The sequence below is a fragment of the Rhopalosiphum maidis genome, chromosome 2 (assembly GCF_003676215.2).
Source record: "Rhopalosiphum maidis isolate BTI-1 chromosome 2, ASM367621v3, whole genome shotgun sequence".
Taxonomy (NCBI): Eukaryota; Metazoa; Arthropoda; class Insecta; order Hemiptera; family Aphididae; genus Rhopalosiphum; species Rhopalosiphum maidis.
In genome coordinates, this window is record NC_040878.1 from 59,539,199 (window position 1) to 59,562,451 (window position 23,253).

The 23,253-nt window shown below is 25.3% G+C and overlaps 1 protein-coding gene across 1 annotated transcript; it reads right to left on the reverse strand.

Moving 5' to 3' along the window:
* Positions 1-3,605: 3,605 nt before the first annotated feature.
* LOC113552006 (IDLSRF-like peptide) lies at positions 3,606-22,975 on the reverse strand. Its single transcript, XM_026954645.1, has 4 exons — positions 22,778-22,975; positions 12,016-12,147; positions 9,953-10,105; positions 3,606-5,180 (listed from the first exon to the last, which is right to left on the reverse strand). Exons 1-4 carry the CDS (start codon positions 22,902-22,904, stop codon positions 4,987-4,989), a joined length of 606 nt encoding a protein of 201 aa, XP_026810446.1. The 5' UTR covers positions 22,905-22,975; the 3' UTR covers positions 3,606-4,986.
* Between the last annotated feature and the right edge of the window lie 278 nt (positions 22,976-23,253).

Consider the following 23,253-nt stretch of genomic DNA (forward strand, 5'->3'; position numbering starts at 1 on the left):
TTATATGGATAATTGTAAATGAAATTATTAAATAAAATTAAAATATTTAAATGTATACGTAATATCCAAAACATGCGTTTTTGTGGCACTTGTACCCAAAATGTATGAAATAAAAATGTGTAATATTATTTATTTAGGTATGATAGATGAAAATCAATTTACTGCATGCAATTATCTATAAAAATATGAACATACATTATATACAAAATCCGATATTTAATAATAACACTAATAATTACTTACGTATGTGTGGTTTACAAGAACTATAGCTAAGGTTAGAAATTAGCTAAATATCAATTGGCATATATTATGTTAATGATTTTTTTTATTTTTGTTTTTTAAACATCAGTGCGCAAATATAAAATATTGCAATCGTTGGTTCAAAATTTGTCTCCCTACTCCGTATCATTGAAGTAAAATATTGCCATTGATGGTGCAACCGAGTTTCATCGTTTCGTGCGGATGACTGACGCACGTCTGACACATTTCGCTATTTTGGTTTGAATCATAAGACAAACCTTGGTAGAAATTACCTGCTTAGAATTTCTCATGAATTTTTTTATGATACGAAATAATAATATTAATCCATCACGTGACAATAGACAAACCACGCATAATATTATATTCTATATAACATTGTTCTATACGTTTGGTCAGCTGTGAACTTTCGCATGCGTGCGTGCGTGCGTCACACATATATAGATATCTATAATATAAGTGAGTAGTTTAGTATGAATTAAGAAATACGTATAGATATAAAGAGTATATCTTACTTCGCGGTGTAGTCGAGTAAACTACTAAAATATAAATTGTATTAGGTATTCATAGAGTAATATTATTACTCTAATGCGGTAGTATTACTATTTTAGAATAGTACACGTGGTTGTAGACAATAATAATAATAATAATAATACTATTATGGCCAAATATATATTTAACCATGAATATAATATATCGTGCAATATCTTATATTCTTGTAAATTAAGAGCGTTTTTTCTAATGTATCGAGAGTAAACGGTTTATTAAAAATTGTTTTGGCGATAATTGTCTGTCAAAACTGTTCAATAATTTTTTTAATGTTTGCTTTTATCTCTAACTGGATTATTCTACGGTTCAGTGTTTTGTTTTTCGTTTTTTACTCAAGGCTGTAATTTTATTGTGTTTTATTTTATTCTATTAGATTTACATCCTCCGGCATGGGCATGTTGGGATTAAATCCATCGCTCAACATTCTATATACTATGTCTAACTAATGTATATATTAGTATGGTATAGTATAGCTGACGGGCCCATTAGGTATTTATATCTAAACTTTAAAAATAATAATAATAAAACATTTTTATTATAAATGACAACTGAAAAATCTTTAGTTACGTAATATCGAAAGTTAATTGTGATTTAAAAGATAAGTTGTAATCAAAAAACTTTAAAACATTATTATGAAATAAATTATTCTTAGTTAACTTTAAATATTACATTCAATTAATTAAAAAATAGGTACACTTCACCTTAGTTATTTCTCTATTCTTAAAAAAATACCATGATTTCAAGTGTAAAGTTAAAATATTCTTGTTTTATTCGTGTATCTTATATAATAATTCCTAAGAGTATAAGGTTTATCGTTTATGGATTTATACATTATTTTATTAACAACTTTGTGTAAAACGCGATACTGTATTTCAATAGGTACCTAAACCTGAAGCAGCAGTTCAGTCATATTATATTACATTTATGTTATTATAACTTATATTAAATAAAATTGTGTTATTATCTATGTCAAATATCTAAATTATATTCAAGATTTAATTTCAATTTTCAATTTGGAAAGTACCCACTCCATTATTATTATCAGGTAGAATTAAACTACGTAAATACTTTAGCTTTGTACATTGTATTCAGGCTAATGCTATAGCCAGTATATGGATAACGTAGTTTAGAAATTTGATAACCAAAGGCTACTACACCGAACGAGTGATAACTTTGTATCAAATTAATTTCTTATAGCTTATTAATGTAATATACTATTGCACTTGTACAGTCAATAGAAAAAAATCGAGTTGATGGTATATTTGTATCTCCGAGTAATAAATACCTAACGGTAAGTATTTTATTTTAATCTACAATAATTGATGATAAATAGTAAGTCTCTAACCAGTCTAACCTACCATCCGGAAAATCAAATAGTTTGGTGATGGAGATGACAACATAATATGTGAATATATTATATTTGTATACAAGTAGTAATAAAAAAATAATTACACACATTAGAAAAAACACAAGAAACAAAGATACATATGTAAGTATATATAGATTTAAACACTCAACAGATTATGTTCATGATGATGTATAAATAGAAAAATCACTTTAGACCATTTACCATTGCGTGGAATATTATATGTAGTTTAATATGTTCTGACCTGGGAAAACAAAAAAAAAGAACTTGGTTAGTAGAGGTGGCTCAATTTTAGTGGTGATGAGGTATTTTGTAAACATTCTTTATATGTATGATCCTATAAGTAAAACTACTAAGCTATATAGACTTAGCTCTCACCTTCAACTATTGTATTTATTGAATATATTATAATAATGACATGTACGTATTAGAATAACTCATAAGTGCCTATATAGTATCATCATATTATATTATATGAACAGTTATAAATTAGTCATTTTTTAATTAAGCAAAATTGATGTAAAAATTGGAATTTTTAAATTTTTCTTGATTATTTTATACACAAAATTGTTCACATCCTCTAAATAAGGAGATACTAAATTAATCCAAAGCTTCTATGAATCACCTCCAAAGCTCTTTCAATATTCCTTTTAAGGTGATACATGATAAAAAACAAAAACAAAACCCACAATACATTCATAACTTCGTTCAGTATAAATAATAATGATACCTAATAAGTAATACCTAAATATTATTTTATTTTATCTTATAATTTTCATTAAATTACCTTGGTATGAAGCCCAATTAAAATTAACATACCTACCTGTAATATTTATTGCCTATGTTTCGTTTCAACTGTATAGTAATGTTATAGTACGAGTTTTAATTATTGTTTTAACAAGAATGGTCTATAAACATCCGTAGATCTACTCAACTTCTATGTCAATAGGTAATTCAAATATTTATGATTCTATATTATATTTTTTGTTTGAAAAATAACTTATACAACCCTATGCATATCATACATACAAAACGTGCACTACCTGAAAAATAAAAGAATATAACTTGAAAATGTATAACAGTAACATCAATTAAAAAATAATAACACAATGTACATAATAATTTAATTTTTAATGGATTATATAATAATATAATAGATTCCTTATGCGGTAATTATATTTTATAAATACCGTTTTGTATCGGATATAAACAAAAGTTATAATATTTTATAGAATAAATAGTATAAATCGTATAGAAAAAAAGAAGAAGAAAAATAAATAATTATGATTTTTATTGAGTCGGTAAAAAATATATTATATTCAAATGATATGTGTGTCGTGTCAATTTAAGGTCGTTATCGTTGTTTTATACATGAAAATATACATTTTTTACCTCACTCAATAAATTATCCTATAATTATTACATTTAGATGGTGAATGTATCAAAGTTCATCACGATTATAAATAATTTATAACACTATGGTTTTTTTTTTTTTTTTGGTGTTCTACTGAAAATGATGTGCCAAATGAGCATTACAAAAAGAAATTACATTAAAAAAAGTAGTGTTATAGACGATAAAAGTACCTATATAGGACATTGTGGTACATTGGAATCGTTTACAGCGTGTTTCAGAAGTTATATTTGTTTGTAGTATGAAAGCCAATTGGTTTTTTTTATCGCAAATATTTCATTGGTATAATCCCTTGACAAAAATCTAATCTTATGTCAAAAACATTCATGTATTTAGAGAAGAAAAATAATTACTGCATATTGTCGATAAAATATCATACTAAGTTCTTGTCTATAATTTAAAACTATATTTTTAGTTTTTTCTCTCTTCTTTGTGATACTGAGCGAATTATCAAACACATTAATAATATTTTTCTAATGTACATGCAAAATTCACACTTTTATTACATTATATAGCTGAAACACCCTGTGAATTATATACCAGTTATGATAAGTTATGAAACGGGATATAAAAATTTAATTATTACTACTCCGATGTACCTTAAACAATGTATAAGAATGAATATTAAAAATTTTATAATAATAAAATTTTAAAGAAAACACTGATACCTATGATATAAACAATGTAAAGTACAGGCGCTTTAGGCGCTGTAAAATACTCGGCGTGTCGGTTATTATCAATACATCACGTATTTACGTTGGACAGGTATTATAAATATGTTTTTATCCGTAATTGAATTTTGGAGTCTGGCCGTAAAACGTTATTTAGAAGTTAAGATTAAAATGTAATAGTAATTATTATGAAAAAAGTTGTACGATAATAAACAAGCAAAACCGGGTATAAAATAGCGTTATTAAAAAAAAACTAAATGTAACAAACATGTATAATGGCTCATCGGGCACGCGTTGTTAAGACAAATGATATATTCAACACAATTTATAATGATATATTTTTAATGTAATACATTTTGTATAACTAGATAATATTAATAGTAATGATAATAATAAACGTTTGATATTAAAAAGATATGTTTAAAGTTGTACATTATATGATATGTATAGTGTTAGCTTTATGTTTGATATGTATTGTGATTCAAAATCGAATGTATACGATTAAAATAGTATATTATTATAGTTCATTTTAATTGACCGAAAATAATTAGAGAAGTTATGTCTGGGATACGGAGTTCGTGACGATGGGATTAGACGAAATAATAATTGTTTTTTTTTTTTTTTTAATCTTGGATGGATATTCGTACCTATAAAGGTAATTATATAAATAGGAATAGAAAATTACAGAGGATATTATAATTGTATACAAATCCGATATTTTTTTTAATAAATTAATCTAGAAAGCCGGTGTTGACTAGCTTTTCGAGGAAAAACTTCACATCGCCTAGTTCGGAGTCTTTGATGCCCAGGCTCTTTAACATGCCGATGTCGCCGTTCTCGACGGCGATGAACACCGAACGCAAATGCTCCAAGTCAGATCTCATTAGATGGAGAGCAGCACCGAAGTCCTCGATTGTTTGTGATTCTATAAACATATTGTATATTTATGTATAAATTAAATATTACCGTTTTGTTTAATTAAAATGTTTTTATTTCGATTGGAAAAAAAATCGTTCAATCTAAGTATATTATAGTCATATTATTATACCGAAATAGTATTACACAGATTCATTATGTACCTATAAAGTATAATCCAGAATATCACTCGCACAGTCTCTAGATATAAAAGTATAATCTGCTGTCAAATAAACAGAGTACCTTTTTGGCCAAACGATTTAGAATACATGCAATTTACAAAGAACCCACAGCTTATACCGAAAAAAAAGGTATACAATTGAGAACGAATTTATGTGCAACGATTCCATATAACTTATAATTAGCTGTCGAACCATCCAGAGTACATTGAATTTATTTAAACTATAACAATTTAAGTGTAACGAATAATAATAGTAATACATATTGTTAAAATAAATCATAATACATTTATACACTATATTTATAAGGAAAAAATTGTGCCATAAAAATATTCAGTCATAGGTAGTTACAAATTAAAATCTTATGAAAAATAAGTCGTAATAAGTTACTTATATAATATGTTAATTCATTAGCCAACCTATTTTAAATATTTTAATAAATTTACTTTAGTAATTTGTCTATTTATTTTTTTGATAGTACCTTTTTTTTACTACTGAAGTTCATTAATTCAAAAACACATCTTCGACTTCTTTATGGTAAAAACGTTTAAGTTACTTTCCTTGGTTCAAAAACTTTTTATATGATGTATTTCAAAATGAACTATCACTATTTATCTGGACCAGTACTAAATGCCGTAAATAATTGTTCAATAAAAATGATCGAATATGGCAGTGTTGAAAAAAATTATTTAAATTGAGTGTTCTCAATCGAATTATTTAATTTCCGTTCTAAATCGTATTTTACCTGCACGGTAATCTACACGGGCACGCATCTAGGGTTAATTATTTTTCAGACCCTTAGTACTCGTTAAGTCGAGTAGGTACATTATACAACTGTTATAGTATAATGTATGGTACGTTTATCGATATGTAATTAGAACAATGAATTTTGAAATTTTAAAAATCGATTCAACTTCAGATTTACCGTGAGTGAAGTCGTTAAAAAGCCAACTTCACTGAACTTCTAAATACTATATAGGAAAACATTTTCAACTCTTTTACAAGCAACAATATTATTAAACATCTCTTTTTTTTTTAATGAGAAATTTAAAGTCTAAAAAAAAGATTAATTGAGTATTGGTGGAATGGTGAAGTTAGAACTGTATAAATTACACTACTATAAATATGAGATAAACTGTCAAAAACTTTTGCATTTTTTGAAAAAAAAAATGATTAAAATGTTCAACAAAATCATCAAGTATAATTTTTAAAATAAAAAATAAACCTAAACAAATTAATAAATTAGGTACTTAATCATTAGATCTGATATGTATCAAAGATGGCAGCTCTAGATATAGCTGAGAATCTCTAAGTTTTGAATTTCTACACGATATACGAATATTTCAATATATTTATTAAATTTTCTATTTATTTTTAGTTTACAAATAGATAATTTGGATCATCTTGCAGTAAAAATAATTTAATTTTACAACAATTAAACCATAGAATAGGTTAAGTTATTATGACTGAATATAATAGTATAATCTTGTTCGTTTAATTATTGTCATTCGAAGTTTCAAACACAATATTAATAGTGATTCAATAAGTAGTTAAACTTATAATTAAATAATAATTAAGTTTGTTAAAGACAGACAATGTTTGGCTATCTTTAGTGTAGTACATATGTTACAATTATAGTATTTTAACATTTTTTTTTAATAGATAAAAGTAAAAAAGAAAATAATACACCCATGTTATTATTAATATTAATAATATACCTATATTTTATTTAGAATGTGCACAAAGTAGTTTTACCATAAATTATTATAAATTATAGGGAACTTTTAGGCTATTCAAGATAGACTATTATTCAATTATATACAAATAATAGGTACAAATTTAGTATACAAATATTAAAAAAATCTTACGATATAAAATATGTATCATGACGTAGCTATAATATGATACAAAGTAATAGTAAGTATACGTTTTAAAAATTGATTTATATTATTATTAATAGATATAAGATGCATATTAAAGTTAAAAATAGGTTTCGAAATTAAATTTCCGTCAATATATTCATGTTTAATAGTAGTATATTTTATTAATCAATATTTATATTATACAAGTTCATAAAAGGAAGTTCTAAAAGAAATTCTACGGTGAGTTGTTTATTATTGTTAGTTGTAACTATATACATTTAAATGGATTTAAATGTATCGATATAAGTTGTATTCTAGGTTTTAATAAAATAGAAGAATGAAAATATCTAGAGCGTCTTTAAGAAGTTGCTATTACCATTTAATGGTTTTTAATTTATCAATAAAATTAAAATTAAAATGATGTAAAAACATTAGTTTGTCGATATATTTAAAAATCAATAATTGAAAACAATTTGAATTAACATTTGAACATCTATGTGTTCTACATCTACTGTTTGGTTAACTCTACTGTCTGTACAAAAGGCCAGTTTTTTTGTTTATTAGTTTTTTAACATAATATATTACTTATTCTTCAATTTTTGTAAACGAATAAAGTATTATTAAAAAAGTCAAAAGAAACAAATGGAAAGTATATATGAAAGTTATTGCTGACCTTTAAATTTCTAAATCCAAAACATAGATAACTACATCCAATAATGTTTGCTAAAAATATCAGACTAGAGTACAATAAACTGATTAGGTTACTGGTGTACTTACATCAGTATTTTATTATTTTATTTTTAAATTCTAACCTCAACTCTTCGCATAATTACAAATTCTCCGTTCTATGTTTCAAACCACACCCTTCACACGGACTTAAGAATTAATATAGTAGAGGAAACTGCAAAACTATTTTATTAACGATTTCGTTCACGACTAACTAATCACCCAAATCCTCTAATATCAGCACTAAAGTCTGACTCCATTTCTGGAAATCCTACTCGCAGACTAAAAAGAAGATGGTGTCGCGATCTCAACCATAATTAAAAAAAAAAAAAAATTTATAAATTAAACAATATTCTTCTGTAAAGTGTCGCTTCTTTTTTCACGTGTCGCATGCAAAATCGTTATATATATCAGCATACATGCTTATTGTAAATTTAATTACAGATTGTTTGTTTTAAAATAAAGTTAAAAAAAAAAAAAATTTTAACCTAATATAATCGTTAAAAAAGTTATCATTAATTGATAAGTGATAACATTTAATTGGTTCAGTGGGCACTTACATATTTATACTAATGAAATCTTCGTGTAAAAATTGGAGTGGGTTAAGCTGAGTTACAAACATTTCATCCAAAAAACAATTGTGAACAACATTTAATTTATTCAAAATAGTTAAAATAAATAAGTAAAAACAATATTATTGACTATTGGTTATATTTTTTCAGAATTGTGAGTTGACCAAAAATCTCTAAGGTGTTCAAATCACGAGTTTAACTGGAATAAAGTTTTCTTTGTACATTATACAATATTACCTTGTACAAAGTACCTACCTAACCATCTGTGTTCAATGTATCATTGATAGAACTATAGAAGTGATTGCTATTTGTTGAGCTATTCTATTATTAAAAAAACTATGACCGTTTTGATTTTTATATTGCAGTCGTCAGTCGATCATACCTTCATAGGCTTGTATTTTTATACATTATTCAGTACAATAGAATGAGCAGTATTACAATAGGTTTTACTATTGGTCAACACTTTTGCAGGTAGTGAAATTATTATTGATTACATATCGACCTATAGATAATTGATCGCAGGTAGAATAAATTATTCTATAAATAATTCCTTATAAATATTTTATCAACATGTGAAAAACTTAATTAGGATTCATGACCTTATACAGGACGAGGATGCCCGGATAAATTCTAGACTGACGGTACAAAACACTTTTTGAACAATTTATATATCAAAAATCAAAAAATATAAAAGTCTTAACAGTTTTCTTTTATAAGTTTATATTATATTTTTAATGGTTTCTCATTGTCTTCAAATATATATTAATAAAATAATAATTAATAGTAAGTATTCCGTAGTTACGTTAATATGAGCAAAGCGATACGAGTACCTGGCATCAAGTATTTGTATCTGTTATCTACCCATGCTTTTGATGTTATAAGCAAATTCATTATTTAAGAGTATCGATTATAAACTTTTATTTATACTATTTTAGATTCACGGTGACGTATAAACTGTATGTAAGCATTGGTACTGGCAAGTATTTCGATATACAAATTAAATTTTTTAATTAGGCACCAAATTATTTTAATTATATCTATTACTGTTTGTATTTAACCTGTTGAGTATTGGCATTGTGAATGAAATAGTTTCATAAGGAATACGAATAATAATTCGATTAATATTAATCATTATTTAATTTTTAATAAAAATACATATAAGTACGGAATTACGAAAGAAAAACGTATTGATTGTCAATGTTACAAAAATATCAGAGTATCATAGAATGCCACATACATTTCTTAGATAATAATTCTCAATATACAATATTAAGTATAAAAATTAGCATTGTACCCTGAGGTTTTAAAAATATTTCCCCGCACTAATTAGCCATAAATATAAAATCTAATGTATTTTTTTATTTATTCATAATTTAAACATTTGAATAAACTAAATCGACTCTTCGTTGTATTGAATCGACTTTAGATTATATTTTTACGTACCAGAAAGAGTAATTGCAACTTTTTCGACGCCTCCTAATGGCTCCAATGCGTCCCTGGCTTTGCTGCCAAATAATTTTTCCAAGTAGTTTGGTCCATGACTAGCTAAAAGTGACTGTAAAAAACTTGCTGTTTCTTCAACCGGTGGTCGCTTAGCTGAAAGTCATATATAATCATATTATCACGATATCCAAGTAATATAAAATAATTAAATTCGTTTAGATCATATTTAGTTAACCAACTAAAATGTGTATTACTTTATATTATGTTTAAATAATTCTAATTTTTAAATTTAATCATGTAAAAATATTGATGTAGATCAATAATGATTTTGTTTCATCTAGCTAAATAAATAATATTAGAAATTTGTAAACTGTAAATTCATATTTTGAATTACCTATACAAGTTGTTTACAAGTGTATTGTGTTAATGTTTTTTTTTTATATTACTGTCAATTGTAACATAATTATACTTATTGCGACTAAAAGATTATTTGATCTAAATTATCAATTCTATTATGAAACTGTTATCCAATAATATTACTGACTTAATTATCACTAAGAGTATAAGGTGAAGTTATACAATGTTGTATGAAATCATTAATTATATAAAAATAAGTACCGAATTATGTAAATTTATATTTGTCACTAAATGTATATAATAATAATAAAATGTATTTAAAAAATAATTCTAAGTATATGTAATTTTACGGAATGATTTTCAAGATATTGTTGAAAGTTTTTGGAATTTATTTGAAATTGTTTCTTTATTATTTTCTAAAAATCTTATAAAAATTATGCTTATCATATTTTATTGCTTTATTAGTGTTATTTCTATGGATATTAAAGTTTTCTTAAATATTCATTAAGCTTATAGTATTAACTAATTTATGTTAACACTTGCTAAGTCATACATACTTTAATAATACATCTTTAAGTATAATTTACATCTAATAAACTTTTTAAACTTTATGGTTACAGAGAATATCTTTCTAGTTTCAATAATTGCAATTTATAATAAAAATAGTTTTTTTTTCAAATAGTCATGATTTCAGAATCTAAAATGAAGTTGGTTCAAAGTGAAATTTATAATTATACCAGGGTTGGTTATCGATTCAACCCAAAAAGTAGTGAACATGCCTCATTTGCTATGGACCTAAAATTTTATGATAATAATTTTTTTATTTTTTTTTGAATTTTTAATATTTCAATGGACTAGTTGAAAATTCGTTTGTCTGGTGGACTAAGAAATATTATTTCTTAATATTATTGTATTAAAATTGTATTTATATGTACCATATGAGGTACATTTAACACTTTTAGGCAAAGACTTCCGTGTACCTATAATGGTACACAAAAGCTAATTCGTAAAACAACAAGTGTACCAAAAATGGTACCCACGTGGCGCTTTTAGCAATCACTGAAAAATGACGTGGCGCTTAATCTGTTAAGTTTGCCTATTCAAATAATAGTATTAAGTAGTAAATTAAGTATATAACTGTTAACTGTGTAATAACTGCTGGGTACTTATTTAGTAAGTAATAGACATATCAGTTGAGATTGAGCATAATACAGATACTCATGCACTTAATTATAACATAGCTTTTATTGACCTCATTAAAATAGAAATTAATTTTGCTTGCATTAATCAAAAAATAAAATTAGTTTCAAGTTAGATAATGTATAATTACTGTATTTGAGTTCATTCTAAAATTAGGTGTAAAATGAAATTAAAGTGTATTTATGTACCATAAACTATTTTGTCATGTTAATACTTGCGGAAATTGTTAAGCATATTATAGGAGATTATATAATTAAGTAAATTGCTATCCATTAAAGGATTAAGAAACTTTGTAGTTATTGTTTATTATTCTGTGAAATACGTTAGTATATCGTATTAATTCCTGTTAATTCATCGTATTCATGTTTCAACAAATATTATATACGTATAAAAAATAATTCAATATATTTAATAGATAGAGGATCAATGACTTAAAAATAAAATTTGAATATCAGAATTTAGCTGTTAAAAATATAATATAAGTAAATATTATATAATAGTTATACCCGCAGTGCAGAGTCTGGCATCTTCATCATAACCATCTGGACAATCGGGTGCTCCGTCACATAAATATTGAATAGAAATACAAGCGCCGTTTCCAGGACATTTGAATGGTTCATATGGGTGGCATGGTTCTCCTAAAATGAATTTCAACATTTGCTATTAATAAACACGAGTATGATATTACATAATTAAATATTTGGAATTTATTTTTAAATGTTTGAAATAATAAGTAATACCTAATAAAAATCTTCTTATTTAGTGGTTTCTATCGATTAGTTTTTATGCATTCGATTTAATTTTTTTTATTCGTATAAGTAAGTATAATTTGATAATTTTTTGTTTTTTCATAAATTCTAACTGCCCTTTGAAGATATTATGTTCATACAAAATGCATTACATATAGAGATAAACGTAAATTAATTTATGCTTTAATTTGATTTCTAAATAGATACTCGTACCCATAAAGTGATTAAAATATTTTCACCTAATTTGTTTTTCTTAAAAAAATATATTTTTTTGACATTGGTTATATATTTATTTATGTGCAGTATTCATTTTTTTCACTTGTTTATCAGGTATAATACGTATGCTGTGTATCTATTTCGAGTGTCGATATAGATCACTTTATAGTAACAATTTCAGATTATCTTAAAAAAACTAAAAATTTAAAGACTCAAATCCGTCACTCGTTGTCATTGGTTTCGTTGGACGCTTACGGTGCGATATCCAATTCTCGAATGACAATATAATAATGTATACGAGTTACATCTACGGACAGCATTCACTTGATATTATTTTGTCTAACAACATGTCAAGTTAAAATCAACATTTTGCTTGAATCCGTTAATATAGCTTATATCATAATACCATATAATAAACCAACGAACACTAAAATGATTGCGTACGGTTATTTTAAAATAATTACTTGTTACTGATAAAACAACATTATTTTGTAAATTCCATACCCTTACTCAATAATTTATTATTAGTGCGTCTAGTTTATTGGTCCGTTATAACTTTTTGAGGTTACACATAAAGAGGTTTACGCACACCAACATTTAGCGTAAAATACTTGAGTAACCAAAAGGTTTTTCGTTCGAAACCATACGGAATAATGCAATACTCGATAAGATTGATGAAGCGACATGTTATTTCGAATTTATTCCGACGAAACTTAATAATTTATAGAAATACATATTTTTTCCACCTTGCTAGAAACTATAGAATTTATTTTAGTATTTCGTCATCTTGCTATTCGAGTTATAAATATTTAAAGGTGACGATACCGCTATCATATTAAATATTAACCATAATCCACAACTTGATGTGCTACATTCTAATTTCATATAAATTATTAATTTCAAATTTTAGAAGATACTAGAGAACTATTTGATATGGAAAAAATAAAACGCCCTTTAAATCAATTGTAGTGACACTAATCTTATACTGCGGCAGCTATGAATTAATTTCCATTTTAATACGAAATTGTTGGAATCAGTGTACATCAATACTATAATATAATTACAGTGTCATATTCGTAATCTTGGTTTTGCGGTAATACATAATAACGTTTGTTGTTTTAGGTGTATGATGCTATGTTGTAATTCGATAACGGGTATTAACTAGAAACGAGGATTCAATGACGGTGTTGGTGGCGGCTTTTGTATTAATTAATCGCCACAACTATGCAATTTTAACTCGAGCGTCGCTGACCTGTAGTGAAAAATAAACGGATAGAGTGCAGACGTAGGTACAGGGATATTATGAACTTGGGTAATACTGGTTTGCCACATCTCTCAATGTTTGTTATAAATAATTAATAGTTGTTGAGGTTCTAGACTGGTCTTGCAAACCACTTTATAATTAGGTAGTTACACCTAATTAATTTAATCGACTAATTAATTAATCATTGTACAACAGAAAATTAATATTTTCATACACAATACCCACTTGATATATCCGGTCATACCAAAATACTAGCTTTGTAATTAATATTAAAACCGATTATTGTATAGTTCATAGTTTGGGAGATTTGTTAAAATACATTTTAAATTCTGAAAGTAAGCCAAATAATTATAAATTAGTGTTCTGTTGACATTTTTATAGTTTTGTTTCCGTAACCATGTCAAAATCTTTTGATCAGTTCTCAACAATATAGAATATAAAATATCGTTTTTCCGCAACTTAACTTAACGTTTCTATATGATAAAGAATTAATTTAAATTATTTTTATTAAATTTAGAATATTTTTATACATTTTTATTTTATATGGTTGTAAAACTATCAAACTAATATGTGTATTACCGAACTCTCGAACATTCCAAAACTACAAACTAAGTAAACGATGCAAATCCTTTGTGTTAATTACTAAAAATTAGAGTAATACTTTTAGATTTCTGTAATTTACCATATTATTTATTTGAACTATTTCAGTTAATTATTTTAGTTATCGTTTATTAAATATTTAATAATTGTTAAATTATCGAATTGACCGGATATTGTATACACATATTTTTCGTAATTTAATAAATATTAAAGTTGGTACAAAAATAAATTTCAAGTATTCGAATAACTTTGACTCTATGGTAGCTGAATGTTTGAAAAAGGATCACGGAAATATTTTACAAAATAACAATTTATTCCTTGTCACTAAAGATAATAACACGTATTATTTATGATCAAATAAGACACTTTATCTTTCTCAAATAATTTATTAATATATATATAAACGTTTTATACATCGCTATATCATCGTATAATTAAAACGATGAAAACATTAGTTCATTATTAAGTTTCTGTAAATCGTGTTATTTATATACCTAGTATACGGTTATACCTATAAACTTATTAAATAAACAATATACATACATATTTATTACTCGTATACCAATACTTTAATACCGTAGCTTTATAAGGTATAATATAAAATATGAAGCCAGAAGCTCCCATCTTCCTAGTATAATAAAAGATATAAGTCCTTTTGTTGAATTTAATCTTGTTAACAAATACTCAGTAATATCAAATATAAATACATAAATATTATTAAAATATGGTCTGCAGTATAGTTATACAACTAAAACCGAAATAAAATCGTTCATTAAAAATAAAATAATAGGTAGCTGCTACCTATATTTAAAAAAATATATTCGAATATATTTTAAGTTGTTATTAATGTTCAGTATGTTGTATTTATGTTTATATTCATAATTACGTATCGCGTAGACATGAAAAAATAATAATTTGCTTTTATGTATACATTGTACAACCATGTTAAAATTTCATCAAAAGCTTAAACTTAAAATCATAAGTACGTAGTGCGTACTATTCCATTTTTATAATACACTAATATTAAAAACATAATTAAAAGTTCAATGTGAATCTAAATAAATTTTATTTCTTTAAAACAGTATCTGAAATTTATTCCAATAAAATACTTTATTATTCAAGTTTATAGTGGTTTTAAAAAAAGCTTTTCTACTGGCCATTTAAATTAAAATATAAATACAAGTGTAAAGAATAGTTTGATAATTGTTTTTTGTTCAAATGCTTAAATATACAGCTTTGCAATATCTCTATAAGAGTAGGCGTAATAACTAACAATATTTACTCAAATGATTATTTTTGGGAAAAGTTCTTAAACATTTTAATATTTTTATAATTGAAATAGGTCTGTTAACATTAAGCATTTAAGGTACAATAAAACGTATGATAAAGATATTTCAATCACTTATTAGTTATTAATATAAATTATTATTTATACTATTAATTAAAATACTAATTATTGTATAATATATTTTAAGCATAAATATATTAAATATAAAATGATATATATTTATTAAACACTTATTGATAAAATTATAAATTATTTATCCTATATTGACGTATACGTATAAGAATCTAAACTAATATTTAATAATGAATTTATTTTCATGTTTATATTTATCTCCTACATTGTTAACGGTATAATGCATTTTAATAATAATAATAATTAAAAATAACTATAAAACTATTTTATTGTGAATATATTATTATCTTAACTTTTGACAAACATCATATTAAGAGTTATATAGCTGCTGAAAATTACACTCGAATGAAAATTACAACTTAAAGCACAAACACAGTTTTTTGACAAACTTTTACCATAAAAATAAGTGTATACTCATGTAAATGTATAAGTACATGTTACTTAAATTGTTAAATGTAATTTTTGTTTTTAAAGAAATTAGGAAAAAAACACAAAAAGAAAATAAATAATTTCAAGTGAATTGAATTTGATAAATAATTATTAATTTTGATTAAATAATATTCAATCCATTACATAGTATATCATATAAAGTATTAGAACACTTTTCACTTTTGACCTTTTCCACCCCACCTAAATAGAGTTGTCAAAATAAAAACTTTTTTTTATTGAAATCAATATATTATACGTCACCATATTTTGCTAAAGTATAATAAATAGGTATTCTGTTTTTGTAATATCTGAGTTGACAATAGTGACGTGCCAATTATAGTAAGATTATTATAAGCCACCCAAAATATAGCTAAAATATTTATTCGTTGAAGATTATATTTAATAGAAATTCACACTTTCGGAAGTTTAAAGAAACAAAAATTATCTCCAAAATAGTTAAAAACAAAAACGACTTTTTTGATACATATTATAATATACTACCATGAATTAAAATAGTTGAATTATTACGAACTTTTGTTGATCTGAGTTTAAAAATAAATCTAAAGTAGCAATTTCAAATTGATTTAATTCTCATATCATATTTTATGACCTGAAATATAATATAATATTATTATTTTTCTGTAATTTTGATATGATCAAATAAGTAATAACCGTGGTAAATAATAATTAAGAATACTATACATATTTAATAAAATCCAAAACAAAAACGATTGCATAATATGAAAAATGTAATAACATTTGTGGAGTTTGAACTATAAATTACTATTTTCCACGGTAAATATTGATATTTTGGTTTGTATATGCAATTATACGACGAATGAGACAAACAAATGTGTTTTTATTTTTTATATTCTCCAACGTCGAAGTGAATAATAAGTAACCGTAAAAATAAGATATACACTGGAACTGTTTGAATTCTGTTTTTATTTTATTAAATCGAATTTAAGTTTGTTTTTGTTGAAAAAGAGTTCCGCGTATGTTTTAGGTGGTTGTTTTTTTGACATCGGTGTCAAATTCCCATCACACTGTCGATAATAATAATAATAATAATAATAATAATAACAAATAACAAATAAAAAATATATTTGCAATATTGCGATCGTGTGCACGTACATGCTATGACGCACGCATATGTCATATTTTCTTTTAATCTAAAACGTGAAATCATCTCAAGAATATAAATTCCCAGTCGTCATCACGATGGTAATATGCTTTTCGAGTGTCAATACGTATATCGCCGCGAACCGATACAATATAAACACACGGCGAGTATACACAATAATAATAATAATAATAATGAAAGTATGTTTCATTTTTTTTTATTTAAAATAAAACGTATTTATCTACCTGCACAATTATGATGTGCTCAAAGATCCGGAGACATTCGTATTTGGCGCACACAAATGCTTCTGTATTTCCGCCTATGTGTTTTTGTGTCCCACGGCAATAGTCTCAACGCGAGACGGCCATAGCCAAAATCACTATTCCACGTGTTCACCCGAAAACCCATTTTCCATTTTATGCTTGTATATAATATTATTATGGTATAATACAGTAGTAGTTGTTGAAGTGTCTTTACTCCGCCGCCGGCCGTACGCAAAATACAATGCAACCACCGCCGGAGCGTATAATATTATATATATATATAAAACAGCTTTTATTCGCGCCACATGTTACGTGTATAAGGGACCCAAAACATTATGATAATTTGACTGTATTATTATGGAGACAGATAAGACTATAATATTGCCAGTGCGCATACATTATTTACGTAGTAATTCTAAAACGGTCCGTGACACATATACATATACACACATATATGTATAAATGTTATACGACTGAATCGAGCGCGCGCGTGTGTATGTGAGAGTAAGGAAAGATAAAGAGAGATATATAGAGAGAGAAAATAACTAAATCATCTATAGCCGTTTGCCACCGTTGCTATCTGTGAGTAGAACAAGACATAGTTATTTATGTCATTACGAAATTAATGCAATCATCTTGTGCCCGTATACCAACCAGCTATACCGTAAGCAGAATACGAGTATATATAAAATATTATATACAATACGTGCCGATTAAATATTTTGCTGGACCGTATAAAGTTGGCATAAAAAATGAATTTTCATTATTTATGAATATTTTTTTTTTACTTGAGGATCAGTGTTTATAATTATTATTATAATCAGCATTTGTGTGTGCTAGGTACGAACTACGAGTTAACAGCTGAAAGTTGAATAAAAATAGATAAATCAATTTAAAAAACAACGTCAATATAATATATACGATCTGGCAAGCATGCGTTAACTCCGTTTTTAATCCTTTCATAATACATATTTTATTCAAATTCTGATTCGTGTAATTTTTTTAGTATTTACTTAATAGGACTAATATTTTAAACAAATAGATTTTTTTACCATTTAACTATTGTATTAATTCTATCAATATGATTGTAGATAAATTTACATTAATATTAGTAATCTAAATTACAGATAAAATGAAAGCGGACATTTCATATCTAACATTATAGTTATAACATTTTATTTTAACATGTTCTCATTGTCCTCGTATATTGATAATTTTTTTTTATGTAGATAAATAGTTTAAAAACATAAGATAATTAATTGTACCTATTTAAGACACTTCATAGAAAAATCTATTATGTAAAGAAGACTCAATATTGTTTTATAGATATAATTTTATAAATATAATGTTTTTAATTTACAAGTAAAATGGACTGTCGAGAAATAATTTTTTTGATGAGAGAAAAAATGTTTTTAATTAAAATCAAACAAAGAACATAAAATCCTTCAGATCTCACGGGAGCACCTAAAGGTTTTTATGAATATTATTTGTAGCTAATAAATAATTATTATTCATAAAAGATCATTTTAACTAGTTATGAAATGTAAAAAGTTTAATTTCACGTTCTAAAATAATGAAATGTTAATGAATTATAAAGGTTAGGTTAGTAAGTTTTAATATTCAAATTATTAATTACCAAGTAAATTCTACTTATTTTAAAATAATACATATTTTATGGGATTGTTTAATACTTAACATGTAATTTTTTTTACAGTTAATAATTTTATTTATATCAATACAATAAAGTACAAAAAGTACATTTAAGGTAGGTTAATCTTTAATAGGTTTATAACACTATGTATTTATATTTTTTGTTATGACTAAATATAGTATTAAAGTTAAATATTATAGCAGATTAAATAAATAAATTATTTTTATACATAATATATAAAAAGTTTATTTATTGAAAGTGACATAATTATTATATATAATTATAAGCTATGATTAAGACTATCTAATAAATTTTAACAAGTTTATTGATACAAAATCATAGATTTTCTGTGTAAAGTTAAAATGAAAAACTTTTTGTCACATGTTTTATTAGCTTAAATTGTAAATTATTTAGGTTAATTTAGTTTAACAGTTTCCAAACTTTTTGAAATTGTTAGTTTTTGAAGGTTAATAACTTTACTATAATTAACTTTTAGAACAGTATTAACCAAAATATATATCTATATTAGTAATTAAATGTATAATTGTTTTTTATTTTTCCAATTTTTTTTATTTGGACGTGTTCAATGTTCAAATAATATTTTGATTCCGATTTTTAACCTAACTACATATAAGTTTAGTCAATCTGGTTTTGGAGAATTACAAGACCTCAAAGTTTGAATTAAAATTAACTGAGGTACATTACAAATGATTTTAAAAATGTTAAACTATAAACTATTAATTAATTATAAGGTAATATTATTTTTATTAATTTTATTTTATTATATTTGAAATAATAGCATTATAACATAATATCATAAGTGTTTAATGAAATGTTGTATTTTATAATTAAATAAACGATGTACGCAGTACGTATATCTAATATACCTACTTGAAAGTATTATTTATTATTATAGCTTGTAATAAAATTGTGCGAAAAACGTCATTGGGATGTATTGTTGAGGACACTCACTAAAAACTGAGTGGTACTTGTATAATAATGAATAAAGCAAAACATCGTTTTACTCCAAACAAAGGTTTACTTAAAAGTTTACATTAAAATAAAAAAAATATTTTTTTATACATTTTTACACTTAAGAATCAACATTTAGGTTATTTGACCATACTTTTAAATTGTATGTTATTCTACAATGCAGTATCAACATAAAACGTGCAATAACAAATATGAACAGATTATTCTATAAAAAATAAATTATATTATATCCAATAACAAGTTTTCTCTTATTTGTATTTTACAAATAATTCAATCACAAACATCACTATCATCGTTGAATAATTCAAGTTGATTAGTTTATACTAGTGTTTTCCAATTTTTTTCTACCATTAAGCCCTTCTTTTACTAAGAGAACCATAAAAAATTCTATTATTATTGTTACACTATTATAATTATATGATTTAAATTTATAATATGCGCGTAATTCATCAAAAAAAAAAAAAAATTAATTAATTAATGAAAAAAATATATATTATTTCACAAGTTAAAATTGAGTTGCTATATATAGTTTGAGAAACATTGTTTTATGCAGTTATAGCTACGGTGTATAAATTAAGTTCCTAGAAAAAGATATGACTACAATTTTGTTTAGATGTGCTTACGTGTTTTGATTAATTAATGATCTACCTCAAATGTTATTTAAAGTTTATTTTATTTACATTTTCACTTTGAAAATGTTATGTTAAAAAATTATATTTTTAAATTATTATTGGTTTTGATAAAAATATTTTGGTTAAACTGAATTTAAAAAATTTTGATATGGGATGGAATATTAAAATCGATTAATCGATTGCGTGTAAATTCCCATGAGTCATGTAACATGTATATTAACCACGCCTATTTTTACATGTAATTTATATAGTATACATTTTTCAAATTAACTAAGAAACTTGTATGAATATTCAAAGAAATTAAAACGTAGATTTGCGACATTTTAAATAATGTAGCATAAGATTTAATAGAAGATAGTGATTCTCTTTGTACAATAATGTTATGTTAGTCAAGATAGGTTAATTTAATCTAAAAAGTTTCGTAATATAATTATAATTATTTTTATTTCTTAATTGTAGTCCAAAATTAGTATCTCTATAATGGGTTCATAAATAATTAGATTTAAATTTGATAGTTTCTGTGAAAATCACATATTGTTTTTGAATATATTATCTAAATAAAACACCATATAACTATGTGTTCCTATATAAAATATAATATTATTGGAGTTACACATCAATTTTTATTATTATTTATAAAACTTAGTGGTAATAATACTACACATAGAATATGTGTGAGTTTTCCATGCAATGACATAAGAACTTTTATATGTTTTTCATTAGACTTTTTTCACATATCATACCTTAAGGACTATTCAATACTCAAGTAAATACATTTCTTTTTTATGAAAAATATTAAGTATATCAGTATATCCTATTATATTATTCATGGTCGATGCGTGTCCTTAAACTAACCATTAGTTTATTATTAATCTTATCTGTCAACAGAATGTATATAACGTATATGAATATGAGTAATACGATTACAATCTTTGTTGTTTGTAATCCTACACATTGGTGTAGTGAAATTGCATATTCAACACGCCGTCAATGGTAATATTGTTAAATTTGAATACAGAAGTAATTTCCTTAACAGTTACATAATATTTAAGCACTTTAAATCGTGATGTTTTTGTCAAGCATCTTATTAACTGAACAATGAACATGCATAAATATTTTATTATTAAATTAAAAATAATTAGAACAATGGAAACGTCGTAACTATTGACACTAATTATCACTTAAGTTACTACTTACAACAACCTAAATAAAATTATATTAACTCAGAATTAGCATGTAATATAAAATAAATTAAATTAAAAAATTAATTTAAATAAGAATAAATTCTAGACTATTTAATTTAGTTACAGATAAAAAAGGTTATTTTAAATTAATTTGTAAATCTTAGTATTCCAAAATTCTTAAACTTAATAACATTGACATAAAGTATTTAAAAAATATTTATATTCTAGTGTCCTAATATATAATTTAGCTAATATTTTAAAATTAAGATATACAATATTATAACTAAATTTTAACATTTAAAACTAAATAAAGAATTTTGTACTCTATTTTAGATTTAAGTTTAAATATCATATCATGTTTTAAGGGCGAATTGAATACTCATAATGTATACCTATATACATATTCGCGTACTATTTGATATGTTGTATTTATGATATTATAACAGTATTATGTATAACCGAATGATAAGTTGCGTGACCGGTTAAATTTAAAATTAAAATTAAATTATTATGAAAATGTAATATTTTGTATAATTATGTGATATTCTTAAGGTCGAAGAAATGCAATCTGACTACAGTGGCCGGATATTATTACAAAAACAGAATAACGGTTATACATATAATACAGACGCGTGACAAATCCCCGGGGATGTATACACACACACATATATTTATCGTATCAGCTATGACAAGTGTATATTATTTTAATATTTTTGTAGAAAAAATAAAATTGTAACAACGTACCTATGTTCCTTTTCGCGTGTATGTGTCCGTACAGTTTGTTGAGATCGAGTGCGGAAACGATAAGGCTGCCACCACAGCAGCACAAGATCATCGCGGCGGTCAGGATGAGTTGTTGCTGCCTCGCCATGATATTATCGTCTGTCGGCTCGGACGGTGTGACACTGAGTGTGTATGCTTGCGTGTGAGCGTCGTGTCGGTAGCGAGTTTCCCGTGACGGCGACGGCCAACACCCAAGCAATGATAGGGCGCCGGCGCCGGGCACCGCAAACAGTCGACGTATATTTAGTCGTCACCGCCTCCTGTTCCTGCTCCTCCTCGTCCTGCTCCTGTTCTTCCTCATCCCGCTCTTCCACTACCCGTTTACCGCCTTCTCCTCCCTTCATCCCTGTACACTTCTACGTATCTAGCCACCACTGCCGTTACCGCTCGTCATAGCTTTTTGTGTGTTGTAGTCCATACGGTAACAGGTAGGCAGC